The 17,408-nt window shown below is 47.4% G+C and overlaps 1 protein-coding gene across 1 annotated transcript in view; it reads right to left on the minus strand.

Annotated features, from left to right (window-relative positions):
- The window catches only part of LOC119372181 (uncharacterized), a 132,539-nt gene extending 122,978 nt beyond the window's left edge, over nucleotides 1-9,561 (minus strand). Inside the window, exon 1 of the mRNA XM_049419566.1 lies at nucleotides 9,440-9,561. Within this exon, the coding sequence (XP_049275523.1) occupies nucleotides 9,440-9,470 (31 nt within the window). The 5' untranslated portion in view covers nucleotides 9,471-9,561. The remainder of the gene's footprint in view (nucleotides 1-9,439) is intronic.
- Between the last annotated feature and the right edge of the window lie 7,847 nt (nucleotides 9,562-17,408).

Here is a 17,408-nt window from a genome sequence, read left to right on the forward strand (position 1 = left end):
CTCTTTTGCGCCTGCGCTTCGGCTGTAGACTACGGCGGGCGGACGGACATTGTGAGGTCTTAAGGCGCTTCGCCCCTAACAGAGAGACGGAAAGAAAGATATATAGAAAGAAAAACATTCTTGCCGAAAAATAAATTCACGAGGCGAGATTCGAACCCGCGTACCCTCGATCTGAAGGCGAGCGTCCTAATCACTCGGCTATCCAGGCACGCTAGCAGAGCATATAGCATAGCCTTGTATAATGTAGTGGGGCAAGGGGGTGGGAGAGAGAAGTGAGCGTGAATAGGAGAGATGTGATGGTGAGGAGGATAGAAAGTAGCAGGGGAGAGAGAGTAAAGCGTAGCACAGAAAGAATGAGAAACAGAGAAGGAAATGCAGAAAGAAAAAGCAAGAGAAGATGAACGAAAGAGAGAAAAGAAATAGATAGAGAAAGAAAGATAGAAAGAGGAAGCAAGCATCGCGTCGTCTACCGACCAGATACCGCATCCCCTGGCCAAGCCGCGCATGCGCAGTAGCTGAGCCACGCGCATCGACGAAAACAACGTGCGCAACCTCTAAAGTGCATATCCTCCGCTCTATAGTGCATCGTCTGGCTGCGTCCAATCGTGTCCAGAGAGTCATGGGGCGTCCTAAGAGAGTGCGTACTCCCGAGGAGGAAGCCGCGCATCTCGAAGCTAGACGTGTCGGTCGACGGGGAGTGCGAGCGTCGACGGGCCCGTGCTTCGCTGTGCCGAGCTTAGCGCGACTTGGTGCAAACTCCCGCATTTTTGAAGTAGCGTTCCAGAAACCTCGTAGGTCTTGTTTCGCGCCAAAGAAATACTTAGTTTGAAAGAAAATGACGTTCTTGTGCAATTCAGACCGCATCATCATCGATGATGATGATGATTGCATCGGATGGCTTTCGCCCTTGAGTCGTCCCAGAGAAACAAATCAGATGATCAGAGGAACAATAAAGACTGTGAGGATGATTTCTGGCGCCATCTGCGCTGACGACGACAACGTCGACAGTCACCTTTCCCATTTTATGAAGCATGTAAGGCTTTCGCCTTAAATAATATCGGTTATCGGTTCGGAGCAAAGGGGTTCGAAGTATAAGCGACAGTATGTTGCTGCAGTCCACATGGGAGAGACTCATCGAAGGGATTCTATAGCGCATTGCTGCTGTTGCACAGAGGACTGCGCTCGTGAACAAAATTGCAGGTAGTTTAATCGTACCCGAACAGTAATTGTGACCGAAACCGACCCCTAACCGACATTCTCGGAACGTACCAGCGCATGAGCTAAACCAGAAACGAAAAAAAAAAAATTGGCCGCCATCCCGCCCTGCGAACGTGAATTTCCAGCGAAGCTGTATCAAACACCATACATGCTCACGGCCGCTGGCCGTGACATGCTGATGGGGAGGGTATGTTTTATTATTACTTCAGAGTAATGGTAGTGATAATCGCTTCGTGGTCGCTGTGGTAGACCATGATTTGTTCCGCGTTCGTTTTCATCACGAAGAATTTGTTCCTTTCGTCGAGCATTGTATTCAAGCTGTACGTTCTCCTGGTGTCTTTAATTTCCGTGGTCTTCCCATGGCAGTCTTACAGTAAAGTGGATGAGTTTCTAGACGGGTCTTCCTTTTATATATGAAAGCGGGAAACACACGCGGGTAGAAGGAAGGGCTGTTTGACGTCATTCGAAGCCCACGTATGAAGTGCAAGGCAGCTGCAACCTAATTTTTACCGGGAACGCGTGGGAGGGTGTTCCCATTGCTCACAGGCGCCTTATCATCCATCATGCTGTTTTTATGCTTGTTCGGCGGTTTTCTTTATTGAAAACGAATATTGAGCTCTAAGTGCTGTATGCCTGACTGGAAAGAACGGTATGCCGTTTGCCTTCATATGTTAAAGGGCCCCTAAACCACCCAGAGGTCGAAATTTAGTTGTGGCGTTGCAGTTGTGCGTCCGAGGGGAAAACGCAAGGAGCGCGCGCGTCTGCTATCAAAGGAGCACACGAGCGCCTGGTGAGTAGTGATTTGCCCAATTTCTGTGGCACATATACGCGCTATAGGAGTTTTGTGGTGACGCCATGAAAGTTCGCGACCAACGATCGACGTGCGAGCTTTGAGTTGCCGCGTGTGGCCTCCTGCTCCTATAATCAACACGTGGTGATTATTCGCGGACAGGACATTGCGTGACTTAAAGGGACACTAAAGAGAAACAATGAATTGGTCTAGATTGATAAAGTGTGCTCGGAGAAACTCTGGTGTAGTTTATTTCGCCACCATAGGCTTATTATTGGAGGAGAAAACCAAGTTCAAAGTTTCATTTTTAAATTTCGCGCCGAGCTTTGTAATTCGTGACGTGAAAGGTTTCAAAGAGCATTTAACGTACTTTGGCGCCACTGGCTCGACGAAATATCCACAAACTCGTTATGTCAAGTCTCTGGCCCCCTCAGAGGACAATGTACTTCGATTTAACCGATTAGGAATTACGTAGGCCCAAGCAGGCGCCGTCAAAAATGTGTGACGTCACGGCAAATGGTGCGGAAATTCCAAGGTGGCGTCGCCACCTGTATTTTCTTTTTGCGCGTTTTCTCGCTTATTAAGCCTCTTCACGCAGCAAGCGTGGTGTTTTTGGTATCGTGCAAGACTACTTTACCAATGCGAGAAAAATCGTTTTGCTCTTTAGTGTCCCTTTAAGTGGATCGCCCAGTCACCTATTTCTGTGCAAGTGCGCAACGCCGAGTCTGAACAGCATCATTGCAAGCGATAATGAGGAAAATCGTCCCGTACGATTCGATCAGCGGATCGATACCTGTACAGTCCATCAGTGCGCATGTAGTTCGACTGTAGTTTACTATGAGTGATCCAGCAGGGCACACTTACGAGCACGGATTGATGCTGGAATCCTTCCGGGCTATGTCCATGATGTTGGCGAAGTGGAAGCCACACAGGAACATGTCATTGATGAACCTCTGACGGTTGCACGCAGTCGTGCTCTTCTGAAACGCTGAAACGGTTGTTCATTCGTCCGTTCTAATAAGGCACGAAGCGCTTGTGGCGCGTTAACGCTGCTCTTTCGCAAAGTTAAGACTCGGGTGTTATATATGCGCTTTTAGAACCAATGGAGAGATTGCAGTCTGCTTCAAAGCACCCAGAATTAGTCTGCAAGTCAAGCTGGCAGCCGTTCCAAGACGAGCTACGATAGCAGCTCGATTAGGTCACAAGAGCGGAAAACCAGCCAGGAGCTGCAGATGGCGTTGTTCCTTTTAATGCTCGCTCTGACTAAAGGCCCCCATCTCTGAATTGTGTTCATGCATCTGTAACATCCATCTGTAGGAACAGTAGTTGTTGCCCCAAGATGAAGCCGTTCAAGAGCCGAGGAGCTTACCAGCTTTCTTCAGGGCGTCGCAGAGGAGGTGGTACCTCTGAGTGACGCCATCGGCGATGAACTTGATGTGGGGCGCCATCTCGTATCCCGACGAGCAGCGCGCCTCCTGCTGCGTCTCGCGAGCACACTGGTCATACGTGTCCACTTCGCTGTATATGGAGAGAAGAAAGCTGATGCAGCAAACAAGTTCGTTCAGAGAAGTTCGTTCAGCGACACCATTTTAGATACTGCCCACAGAGATTGCAGATGTTATTTAGGTGCGTTTCAAAGTACCTGCCCCTATGCACATGCGCCAACCCCTCCATGAACAGGATAATAAGGCTGCAGCGGTGGCTAGCTGACATGACTTCATCTTGTAATGCGCTGCCACGTATGACAAGGACCGCTGAAAACGAAAAATAATCCAAGGTACATGGTCAACACAGGGTTTGCGCATCACCCTGTGTTGTCTCTTTTCTACGCACCTTGCCATAACTGGCAGCGCATTACAAGATGAACAGGAACTTTCGCGCAACGTTCAGATGGATTTCACGATTTCTTTTTCAAGCTTGCCGTTATGTATTGGTCTGCGGCCGCTAAAGCGACATCTGTGTACCTGCCCACAGATAAAAGTAAACAGAGAGACAAATAGGAGGCCCTGCCGTAGGGCGTTACAACCTAATCTACTGGTGCAGCCTAGCCGGGTTTCTCTCTAGCCCGTCTCGCAGAATGCAGCGCACCAAGCCGCTGAGTAAAATACTGACAACCTGCGGTTTCGTTTGTAAGCGCATGCGGGCTGCGGTACTGCTATGCGACCGCGTGTTCTCTGGGCTTGATTTCTCCTAAGCCTAGGTAAGGAAGCTTTTTTGTTTCTTTTAACCGTGAAAATACACAAAATTGCAAGAGCTATTTAAAGGCATCGTATAAACTGCCCCGTTTGCAACGTGTAATTCCCGAAAATAAACGAAAGAGGCCTTGAGAGTCTGAGTAAATATTTTTAGCTGTAAGAAATGTAAGAACAAAGCGACACACTACGAACAACCCTCTGTTAACGCAGAACCTCCTAGGAGGGTGCCAGCTGAAACATGTAAATCAGAAGCGTGTGTCAATTTGATACTTTAATAAAGATCCGGAAAGATGCGAAGTGGTAAACGGGCGCGGGATTACAAACAAGCGCATTAGCCTTTTATGAACATCGCGTTTTGAGCCCTGGTGCATCACAACACGGAATACGATTTACACTGGCACGATAACTAACGGTCACCTCCTAATGATCTTTCAAGCATTCCTACATCACCCAACCGTATTCTATGCGCGCATGGACAATCCACGATGAAAGGCCACGAATAACACGACTGCCGGGAGGATCTGCAGATGAAAACTTTCCACACGTGCTCTTAACAAACGCGCATGTGAAAAACTCGTTTGGCATCATGCAGAAGCGTACCTTCTCGAGGCAGAGAATACTTGTTTTCGTACTACGTTTTCGTACATACACATGAAAAATTTCGGGGGGGGGGGGGTTAAACCCCCCCCCCTCCTGGCTACGCCCTTGGTACACTGCGTAAGCGAACCGATGTCTGCAACGCGTGGCCACCCCGACGTAGCATCTACAAAGGGAGCGCGCCCTTGTCCACAAAGATGCAAACGCTTTCGCGTTCTCATCTCATCATAATTTGCTTAGGGGTCCTCTGCAACTTTAACAGATGATCTCACAACTATGCAAAGAAACAGCAGATATATATTCCAGCTAACAATGAATGTTGCTCTAACATAGTCAATGCAAGAAAAAATTGACACGGTTTGCAGCGACACACCGTGGCTAGACACAAGACTACAGGAATGACAGCTAGTGAAGAAGAAAACATTCGGGTAAAAAAAAAAACGACATAGCAAATAGTGTAGTGCACTGCGTTTTTCCAGAATCCAGTATATACGTTGACGGTAGCTCTATAAAAGAAGTACAGCGACGAATGTAGTATTGAGAAAGAGATCAATGGATGGACTTTTCAAAGAATTAACATGAAAGACAAAAAATGTTAGCCTCAAAACTTAAAGGAGCACTGACACAAAAATTTTGCACCTTGTTTTTTTTTTTGTTGCAATAGATAGCTTATGATCCACTTTATCACGGCTGCAAACTAGGGGTGTGCGAATATCAAATTTTTTCGAATACGAATCGAATACGAATATCCACCTTCGAATATCGAATCGAATATCGAATATCAAAGGAAAAATGCCTCCACAGTAACAATATTTTATTTAACATGTGGCTATTTGAAAAAAAAAAACATTAACAGCCTGACTGGCAACAGAACATACACTGCTATCTCCAGAACACAATGTCCAGGCTAGCACAATGCACATCACAACACAAGCAAATATCACGGCACAATGAAAGTAATGACTACATGTTATCATCAAGAAATATGAGTTGCTCCACATGATCAGGCAGCAGGCGCTCCCTTCTAACAGGGACAACCCCCCCTTCCCCCTGCCACTGAAAAGGCACGCTCGCTTGGAACAGAAGTGGCTGGTATAAGGAGTTACATGGGGCAAAGCTTTGCCAGACTGGGGTATCTGAAGGTGCCTACAGTCCGCATATTGAACGAGTGGTAGTGCGGCACGTTACGGCCGCAGATTATTGAAAATGTACGGTTACATGATCGCCAACAGCGCTGCACGTCGGAGATGCACCAGCAATAAATCATACGTATTGGGCGCTCGTCGCAGGCAGATATCGTGCCTTCGTGTACTTACGATGTTTATCGCTCCTCTTGGCAACGTTTTTAGCTATACGAACGCAGCAGAAATGTGGAAGACGAGTTATTTTATGCATGATAATCGAATCGCATATTCGAATTTTTCGAATATTCAAAGTTATCGAATATTCGAAACTTTTCGAATACACGATTTTCGAATCGAATACGAATATTTCGAATGTAATATTCGACGAATATTCGAAACTTTCGAATATTCGCACACCCCTACTGCAAACCTCGTTTGCGCGAGTGCGCGACGGTTGTTTATTTAGAGACGTTTTTAGGGCGCCCAGTCGCAGTTTCGGTTTCAAAGCACCGAGCTGGGCAGCACTACTTCCGGAGGACGGGTAGCCACAGCTGGCCACGTGAACACGCAAAATTGTGACGTAGGCGACGCGCGAGCGTGAGTGCGGTGGGCGCCGAACCAGGTGAAGTGGCGCCAGCTATGGAGGATTAGAAACAACTAACAAACGCGTAATCTATGTCCTCCGAGCATTCGGAAGCGCCCATCTCGACTCGCTAAGCTTACAGCATCGATTATTTGACTATGGCTCTCAAAAACGGCGCCGAATCGGGACGAATACATTGCTGTCGAAGCTTAAGGACATGAATCTAAAGCAAATGGAAGCATCAGTTCGGAACTTACACGTTACAGAGCGCACGGCGGCCACTTGATAGATTCGAAGTGGACGACAACCGTTTTTGGCAGTGCTGCCATGTTTTTCGGAGGCGCGAATGCCTCGCCGGCGAAGCTTGCCGTGCAAGTTGGACAGCTCTCGCGCGTGCGGCGACGGCCGACGTTCTGCGGCACCGCGCCGTTGCGGCAGGCTTGCCGCTAGCGTGTGCGGGCCATAACATCTGCCAACGGGCACGACGAGCGAACAGCGGAAGAGAACACAACTAGAACACGCCAAGCCGCAGGCACGGAGGAAGAAATGGCAGGTAGCACGGCACAAGCGCAAGGGCACAACCAGCCACCAGCCAACACAAACTCGTGACGTAGGTTTGTTTACACACCCCCCGCGTTGATGTCGGCGTCGCGAAGCGCTCGCATCTCGCTCAGTCGCGCGGCATGCACTTTAAAATTGATTTTAAATATGTTCTAGGCTATATTGGCCCTTGATATTTCGTAGACGTTGTGTACGGCTCCGCATACATCTATTTAACTCATTATCTCGCCTTCGAAATTTTGTGTCAGTGCTCCTTTAAGCTTGTGTGGTTAACGCCCTGGTCTTTCCCATGGTAATGCATGGGTGTCATTCATAGATTTCGTGGAAATATGCAAGAAAGAGCTAAATTATTCGGAGATATAAGGTGCTAGCATGACGTCTTGAGAATCCCATGGAATGGAAAACGAACAAATCTCGGTCAGAAGGGATATCAATCCTGAATGTTCTTTCGAAGTAAATGTCATGAAACCAAAGCCCGTTTTTTTTAAAATTTTGTTTATGTCACGTAAGCTACCAGTTCAATTTAGCGGAAAAAAAAAAAAACGACGCCGCCCGTGCACTAGATGGTTACATAGTGTCCTGGAGGCCATAGGAGACGACCATACAAGAACTTGTACTAAACAGCGGTCATATACTCAAGGTGTCACTCGACACCAAACGTGCCATGGTGTCACTCGAGGATACTTAGCAACATAGCGACGATTGTGCTGAGGCGCAATCAGGGGCGTAGCCAGGGAGGGGGGGGTCAACCCCCCCCCCCCAAATTTTTCAGTTTTGCTTGCTTATACATACACGCGCACATACAAACGCACACACGAACATACATAAAGTATGGTTGAACCCCCCCCCCCAAAAAAAAAAAAAAATTCTGGCTACGCCCCTGGGCGCAATGGTGTATTAACTCACGGGCAGATCGAGGTGAGCGACACGGTGGCATGGTTCTGGAAGACGCGCACCGCGCTGTCGTAGAACCGGCTTCCGCAGCTAATGAACTTCTGGAGCGCTTTGCCCGGATGGCACTCCTTTTCGATCCTACCGGTGCCGTCTGCAATGAAGACACCGGGAATAAAGGCTCTCACCACGAGGCATATGAACCATATGGACATTAACATGACCTCCGAGATTGCAGACGTGCACGCGTGATCTCGAGGGCCATGCCCGCGCACCTTGTTCCAACAGTTACGGAAGCGGCAATTATGGATGGGTGGGTGGGTGAGGGGGGGGTGCGAGTGTACGCTCACCTCCCTACACACAAGAAGAGGGGGGGGGGGAAGGGACTGCCTAAATTAGAGCCTGCGTTATGGCACAGATATGTGTCCTGTTGTAATGAACAATGACTCACTAAACACACAGATCTGGCTGGACTTTTTTCTTTTAAAAAAGGCGAATAATGGGGCAGCCGCTGCAGGCTATACTCTGACGAGAAACCTCGCAAGACGATTGTGCCTGCACTGGCGGCAACAGAAGGCCCATCAAGAGATCTACATTTGTGTATATATCAAGTCGCCAGTTACTTTAGTAAGAAACATTACTACTAATAATAATAATATCTGGGGTTTAACGTCCCAAAACCCCGATGTGATTATGAGCAACGCCGTAGTGGAGGGTTCCGGAAATATCGACCACCTAGGGTTCCTTAACGTGCACCTAAATCTAAGTACACGGGCCTCAAATATTTTCGCCTCCATCGAAAATGCAGCCGCCGCTGCCGGGATTCGATCCCGCGACCTTCGGATCAGCGGTCGAGCGCCATAACCATTAGACCACAGTGGCGGGACTCAGTAAGAAACATTCGAGATGTGTAGAGATATTTTCCTAAGCACAATAAAACATCACGTACCGCAGAAGAGCCAAACCATTGCGGCGTTTAAAAGTTACGCCCTTTCAAAGGATCATAAAGTAGTGTCCCTCGCCTAGAAAGCGTTTAAAACATGGAATTTTTTGTTAATAAAAACGAACAGCAAAGTCGCTGTTTCCTTGAAAGAACCAGTGTTGCCGTTCATTCATTGAAGTGCAGCTGCGTTTTCGCGTGATTATGAAGAACCGTAATTGCGCAGCATTTCAGCGTCCCTTAAAGCCTGTCCACTGCAAACACGTCATCATCATAAACCCGACTACTCACACTGCAGGGCAAAAGACTCGCCCATGTTTCTTTCATAATTAACAAGGCCACGTTATCGCCGCAAACTTCTGAATCTCATCTGCCCACCCAACTTTCTGCCTCTCCCTGACACGCTTGCCTTCTCTTGGAAGCCAGTCTGTTACACCTAGTGACCAGCGGTCACTAAGAGTATATGCCAACACGTATGGCCAATCAAATTATATGTTCCCGAATGTGAAAACCTGCAAAGATAGCAAGATCATCACTCACTGAGGCAATCGGGAAAGTACGCCTTCTCCATTCTCAGCAGCAGTGAATCGTTGTGACGAACTGCCCCCGCCACGTCACCACAGTGTGAGGTCACCCAGCTGTCTCTCAGGCAGGCCGCGAAGTCGGCGAAGTCCCTGCGGGTAAGAAAAAAAAGGTCTATCGTGGTGCATCGCTCACAAAAGTGACGTGAGAGCCTAAGGTTAAAAAAAAAACGAAAGAAAACTGCGCCGAAAAATTCGATCGCTTTGTAGGGTGATCGCCCTAACCGTAGTCGCCATTATTTCATTTATTGAGACATGTCTGCGGGACTCGGGGTGTCCATCCATGCTTTCCAACTAACGCTATCCCAGGCCAACATGGCCTCGAATTTGACTCTCCCGCGATGTCAACAGCGTCTGCGTCATACGGTCCTCTACACTGCCAGTACACTTCGCACCAGCACACTTCGCACAATTTTGGTCTTGGGACCCAGGGTGTCCACCGACGCTTTCCAACTAACACTGCCCCAGCCCAACATGACCTACGGTTTTGACTTTCGCGTGATGTCAAGCACGTCATACGATTCTCTATACATTACCGGTACACCTCGCACAATTCACCCCGCGCCATGTCCACCTCTCCCGATGACTGCCTCGCTCCCCGATCCCACACATCACCACCTCCAGCGCCTTGGTCAGCACATCCTTAACGTGGTAGGCAGCGCGGATCTGGTGGGCAGTGAAAATATTCAAACAGAAGCTCCGGACTATATAATACATTAAATCCATTCTCTCTTCTCCAGCTTCAATTATGAACAAAACAAAGCACGATGCCAAATTCACTATTAAATTCTGGGAAGAAATTCTTGGAATAATCTGTCATCTCTGAAATAGGGCAACATAGTAATTGATACAAGATGTAAGCCGCACTATTTTATACACCCTTGCAGTATGCTCCGGCACGAAACAAACATTAATATCTAGATAAAACCGTGTGGTGAAGTAGCGCACTTTTGACGAGGTCAAGGGGACAAGAAAGACACGACACTCGCTACACTTGAAACTGAAATTGTAGTTGCGAGTGTAGCAAGTGTCGCGTCCTTCTTGTATCCTTAGTCATCGTCAAAAGCGCGTTACTTCACCATACGGCATGATGACCAGTCACCAACTAGCCCAGCTTTCAACCCTGGATCTAGATAAAAATTCTGCAACTCAGAAAGATTTTCATCCACAGAACAGCTGTGGCACAGTGGCTTAGTTTCCACACCTTACCGATTGTCTTACTGCCACTGCCAACCGGTGGTAAGATAACTGGTAACGTCTGGAACAGCGCGGGACGGCTGGTCACCCTATCACCGACATCTTTTAGCATCATGATAATTCAATGACACCTTACTTGCAGTTTTCCCTGAGGTCGCCCAGTACTGCCTTGACCTTTTGTTGAAGGCTTTGCAAGCACCGCCTCTTCAGTTCTGGATAGCGTTCGCCGTTACACGGAAATCCTGCGAGCACAAGAATAGGCGAATGAACTACGCGTGTCAATCATTACTTCGTGTCAGAGTGCCCGGCCACATCACAGAACCTACAACTCTTTTTTTTACTCACGAATAAATGTCGATGCTGCCAATTTACTCAACCACACGAACCCAGCCGATCCTAAAGCGAGATTTATAAGTTGGCCATTGCCACACATAGTGCCGGTAGTGTGGGCCTTAATAAACCAATTTATCGGTTACGTCAATCAATTAGATTCAAGTCGCGCTCATAATTAAGTGACGGAACTGAGATACCTTCTTTAGTACATATCTCAAACTTAGATAAACGCAGTAATTGTGTTTTCACGGCATGAGAAGTTTCTTCAGTACAGCCAACAACTGTTTTTCTGAGGAAAAAAAATGTCTCGCACAAGTTCTATATAGCATAACCTCATACAATAAACACATTGTGAGCGCAACACGTGACTTCCGCTTTCCTCATCTGTATATACCATCATCAGCGGCACAACGCCATCTTTGTCGTCGTAGCTCGATATCGGATACAATAAAGCTGTTCCTTATAAGTTGTTGCTGCGGTGGAACAAAATACGTGTTCCCACGGGAAATATGGAAGTAAGCGAGATGGCAACAGTCTGAGCAACGAAGATTGTATAAAAATCGTTATACAGTGCTTCGGGCAAGCTGGTCGGCGTTTCAATGGGTGTACGAGTTACCCACGCGGCAACGACTAGCCTGTTTAAAACACGCCAAGGATTACAAGGTACCTTTGGGAAAGGCGAGCCCATCAATCGACCAAGACAGCGAACATTTATTTAAAAGATTAGCGTGAAAGAATTTCTTTTTTCTTCCTGCAGCCATGAAAGATGTTGGCAATCGCAGGTCGCAAGAATAGACGTACGCAAAAAAAAAAGGGGGGGGGGGGGGCAAGGCAGCCTCATACCTTTGTTCAGTCGAACTTGCCCCGTCATTGTTTAATGTGCAGGGTTATGGCCGTGCAGGTTTTTCATGACAGTGGCGGCCGAGGACCTCCAATGTTGCATTCCAAGAAGTGTTTACTTCCCATCTTTACCACCGGAAAGCCAGGGACCAAAGGCAGGCCGTTGTGAGAAGGAAGTCATCGCTTCATTTCCATTGATGTATTCACTGCAAAGCTTGTTCCCTATCGGACTCGACCAAAAGGGAGGGGAGGGGAGGCTACTGTGCATTTGTGCGCCCCCCTAATGGAGAACACTGCTCACGTCTATGGTCACAAGTTTAGGCTGATCGGCCAGGTTTGGGGTTGCCAGGAAAGCCTCCCACTGTTCCTTACGATACTGTTCTGTTTCGTCTATAGTTTTACGTGGAGGCCAGCCTGCCTGAGGCACGTTACAAAGCTTTTATTTCATTGAATGAAATCCCGTATTTTCCCATAAATTAAGGAATAATCGTATGCAAGTGCTTCGCAGCTCTGGCTCTTCTACGGCTGTGCATTCTCGCACATTCGCTGAAAACATTACGGAATGTTCATGCTGCACTATTTTACCTGCAGTGCACGGGAGAGCCAGGAGCGCCGTGAAGATGCAGGCTTGACACAATAGAACCTTCATCGTCTCGACAGCGTTTCGTTGTAGTTCGAACTGCGGAATGCCTGCAAAACGCAATCAGACGCTCAAGAGAACCCTTCCACGCACAAGCTACGCAGCTCGACACAGACCGTGGCGGCTTTCTTTTACTTCTTCTGGTTCGTTGTCGGTTCGTTGATCCCAGGTGAGATGGCTCGACCCACTACGGGAAACACGTATCATAAGTATCGCGGTAGCGCAAAAAAAAAAAAATCCCCACACTCTGTACGGATGGTTAGCCATCGAAAACCCGCGGCCTCAGTGTTCATCAGCAAGTTAATCCCAACGGTTCATTAAAGTCTTCCTCAATTATTCGTTAGGTCTGTCCAGAAACCTCAATTTTTATTTGCCGCCCGTGTGTTCCCTTAATTTTTATTGAACCATTTGTCATTAGTGCGATTTGCCCTACTTCTGTGGCACATAAAGATCGGCAAACTCACATGGTGCCACATACGCGCGAAGAGATTTTGCGTAGATAGGACGGAGGAATTTCGCTTTGGTCTAAGGGCTTCCCTTAAAGAATTAATTCTTCACCCGATGGAAGGTTCGAACCACGGTACCCGCGCACGGAATTCCAATTCTCAAACAACTGGGGCACAATAAAATTAAAGAGAAAGAGTTTGAGAATTGGGACCCCAAGGAGCCTGGGGACCTAAGAAGCTGGCGAGCCGCCAGGGCGCATGCGCAGAAACCAAGCAACTCTTGGGTACTTGCGCTCCAAAAATCGAAAACTAGCGTGGGTCCCCAAGGCACCTTGGGTCGCCAGCGAGACAACGCGTAGACGCAGCGCGGGCCACGACGCAGTATGGCTCGCGTCTCTCATGATTTTAAATTTCGTCACTTGTGGCGCCCCGTGCGTTTGGCCCAACGCAGCTTGAATTTGACCCAATTCTCAAACTCTGCTGCTCCTCCGAACGCAAGAGCAGCCTACCCAACGCTGCTTGGGGACCCAGTGTCTTGGGTCCCCAATTCTCAAACTCTCTATTAATGTACAGGATTGTTTGGGTCGCGCCCCAGGTATATGGGACGTCGGTTCATGTCGACTGTCCATCGAAATTTTCGCGTTTCTTGTAACGAAAAACTCGCAACGCCATCATGTACATCACGGATCAGCTTATTTGTAGCAACACGTGCTGACGTATACACCCATACAGGCTGGCCAAAAACCCTGTTGTTGTCAACGGGATTGCGCAGTTAAACGAAAAATGGCATTCGAATATTCTCAGTGCAACATATATACACGTGATAAGGAGTACGATATCGTTATTGAAGAAACTGCAGCTCCACTATGCTATGAAACCTGAGGAAGTGCGTAGCACGGGCACCCAGCGGTTCCCGTTCGTAGAGTTCCCACTGCTTGGAGGGAGATTCGAAAACTCTGTGTGTGACATGCGCGCTACTTTTTCCTGCGTTTTATCGACTTCCTACTTCTTACTTGAGACACGTGTCGTCTGCAGCGAGCTCCGTCGGGTTGTTTCCCTCTTCAGATGTGGCGCCGTAGAGAGCCGGTGAAAGGAGAAATCGTGCGCTCTGCGAGACGGTGGCGCCCCCTCTTAGGCGGCGCCGGAGTCAGCCGCACGTTTCCGAAACGCTTTTAGCAATTTTAAGTTAATTATTGCGATTGGTTCTTGGTTATTTTTGTTAATTATATTATTTTAGACCTTGTTCGTTAATTTAAACCAGTCTTGAGCATTGCTAGCCTTTTTATGCCTAGTTATGCCCTGTTTTGGTGCTACGGGATAGATGTTACGTGATGTTACGGGATTTTCGTCATGAGACTAGATGCTACGTTATTTTAGTCATGTGACTAGCTGTTACGTGGTTTTGGCGGGAACATATCACGTGACTAACTCTTTCGTGATGTTACGTGATTTTAGTCAAGTGACTAGACGTTACGTGAGTTTGGCTACGTGACTAAATGTTACGTGATTTTTAGTCACGTGAGTAGTTGTTACGTGATTTTAGTTGCTACGGGAGTTTTAGTCACGTGACTAGTGGTTAAGTGACGGTGCGTAATTTTCAGTCACGTGACTAGATGTTATGTTATGTTACGTGATTATAAGTCAAGTGACTAGTCACGTGATTTTAGCCCCGTGACTAGTTGTTACGTGACGTTACGTGGTCTTCAGTCACGTGATAGTTGTTAAATGATGTTACGTTAGAGTGACCTAGAATAGGGGGAGTGTCCAAAGCGCCGCGCGAATACATGGGAGGAGCGAGGGCCTTTAGCGGTGAACTTCCGCGCCGCGGCGCTGCCGTGCCGGACCCGTGGGCTTTCTCCGCGGCGGAAGCCGCGTCAAAGCGGTGAGCGTCTGCTACGCGCGTGATATTTTGGCCGCTATTAGCTAAAATTGCGGAGATTTGGGCAATATTTAATACTCCGTCACTGCAACATAATACTGCAGCGACTCATCACACAGAGAACGCATTTGTTAGTTTGTGTGTTGTGAAACGGGGATTTTGTATACATCCTTCCAGCTGGTTTGTCCCCGCATTGGTCCACACTTTCGGGGCTGTTTGAGGAACGCATCCTGCGCGCACTTCATCGTGAGAAAAGGCGCTTAACTTACTTTCGTGTGGAATGACGAACGTAAACTTGCTGCAGGAGAGAATAAACTGGAGATAACCAGGAGAACGTAGCACATATGCGCGTAGTAACTAGCTCATGCATGCTAACGCGTTTGCACCTTTCATATCCTATCTTTTATTTCGTGCATTCTATTTGTTTTACAAGGCTGCCTCCGGCGCTCTGCTGTTTCAAGCCATTTCATGCGAAGCCGAATGTGCCAGTCGGCGTGGCCGCGGTACCAAAAGTAAAAAATTACTCGCGTAACTCGCGTCTCGTTCACTTGGTATACACGAAAATTGGCACGGAGAGGCACGAATGTGCGTATGCCCAACACGACCGATAGGTCATGGCATCACTAACCTGACTGCTTGCCGTTTGCGTAACGACTAACAGTAATAATATGTTGTGTGGCGCGCAAACCCGCTTTCTGTAGCCAGAAATAATTCTGACGATGTGTGGTCTGACGATTTGTTTCCGTCAGGTTATAAAAAACGTGGTGGTCATCGATATCGATGTCAAAATGCAAGACTTACCCATACATTTCGAAGAACTGACCGCATAGGTAAAATGTATGCGAAAAAATTACACGAAAAAAAAACATGGTCCCTTTTGCATTCGCCGGAGATGACTCGAAAACGAAAGCCATCTTTTTCGTCAGTCGATGCATTGATCCTCCCTTGCCCCTCTCCGAAAGCATTCTGCACATAACGTAATTTCGGACTGCCGACAGGATCGAAGGCATTGCAAGCTTTCTGCACCTCACCTGCTTTTACATTGCCTCCGTGATCGCCCCCGATCACGGAGGCAATGCAAAGCGACCATGTCATGTGGTGGCGTCATCATATGTCGTCACGTTGAATGACGTCATAGTGACGTCACAAGCTCTGTCAACGTCATCGCGTGATGATTTTGTGCATCACTCGTGTTGGCTATACGCGGGATGCCGACGGTCAATTTTCGTGTTTGATGAGACATCTAAGGCTTTAGCATTATGAAGAAAGACAAACCAAAGAAAATGAAACGATAACAGTGCAACATCGTGTATGCGCCTCACTTCATGTTACGAGCGATCGCCCGAAAACAAACATGATTCTCAGTTCAGAGCAGCTGATTGCACGCGTCTGCGAGACAAAAGAGGCTTGCTTTACCCGTCTGGTCATCCCTTTATATTTATTCAAGAGAGGAGCAGACTCGCTAAGTACTCCGCTTCAGCACGAAATTGTCGTATATTGAGGTCATCAGGAAAAAGCGGGAAATTGCGGTCGTGTGCCCTGTTGGCGCGCACTCAACTGCCGCGGAAACAATGGTATTTTATGTAACTACTCGTCCACATCTTTTTGTAAAGTCTCTGAACCGGGCGAACGCTAACCTCCGAGAACCGTGAAAACATCCGAAGTTGAGAATTAGTTGTTGGAAACTGTTTTCATTTCGTATGGTGAAGGCTTAATTGAAGCAATGCATGCATCTCGCACGAACGTTCCATATACTAACTTTCAGCGATCCAATGCATATATATATATATATATTTTTTTTTTCAGGCTAGGTACATAAGGGACCTCTGCATATGAACAATTTTCTGAAGTGATTGAGATATTACACTTCTATTTGTCAATTTTTTACCGTATTTTCGGTTCAGGCAGCTTGTACAGCAAGAATGGGGGCATTTGTAACTTTGTTTCATGATATCTGGATATTTGTAAAGCATTTTATATATTACGCCTTTTATGCAAAAACTTGTGGAATAAGGTTAGTTTACCTGGCATTGCTTTTCTTTCAAATGTTTGCGCACGGTGAGCCTTGTTGTACGCTAACTCAGTAGCAAAAATACGCCAACAGCATTGCGGTCGCCGTCTCTACTCTTTTTTTTCTGTTCTTTTGTTGTCCTTGCGTCTTCCCGGTGTGCTCCGTCCATAATAAAGAGCTAGTGGAGGCTAATTAATTGTCGAATAAAGTGGTGTGCATATGGCAAGCAAACCAGTGGCGACCATGAGTAGAAAGCTCGTAGTGTGAAGCGGTCACTGCGCGCAAGTGTTTCAGCTGACTGCGCGTGCAATTTACTTTTTTTTGTTACTATTTTTTCGTGCATGCGTGATGCTATTGCCCGATTACTCGTGCGAATAAAGGTTTTTTTTTTTCGTTCTTTGCTTGTGTGTGTCCGTTTTGCGCGTTTTTACACACGCACAAACGTTCTCGAACTTTGTGTCCGGAACTAGACCACGCTGATGCCGCTTGACACATGATTTTTTGCATTCTGTTGTTGTCACAGCACTAACATAACGCTTAAAGATGGATAAGCTCCATTCCGCACCGCATTATAAAAGTTAA

This window comes from Rhipicephalus sanguineus, chromosome 10, assembly GCF_013339695.2.
Source record: "Rhipicephalus sanguineus isolate Rsan-2018 chromosome 10, BIME_Rsan_1.4, whole genome shotgun sequence".
Classification (NCBI taxonomy): domain Eukaryota; kingdom Metazoa; phylum Arthropoda; class Arachnida; order Ixodida; family Ixodidae; genus Rhipicephalus; species Rhipicephalus sanguineus.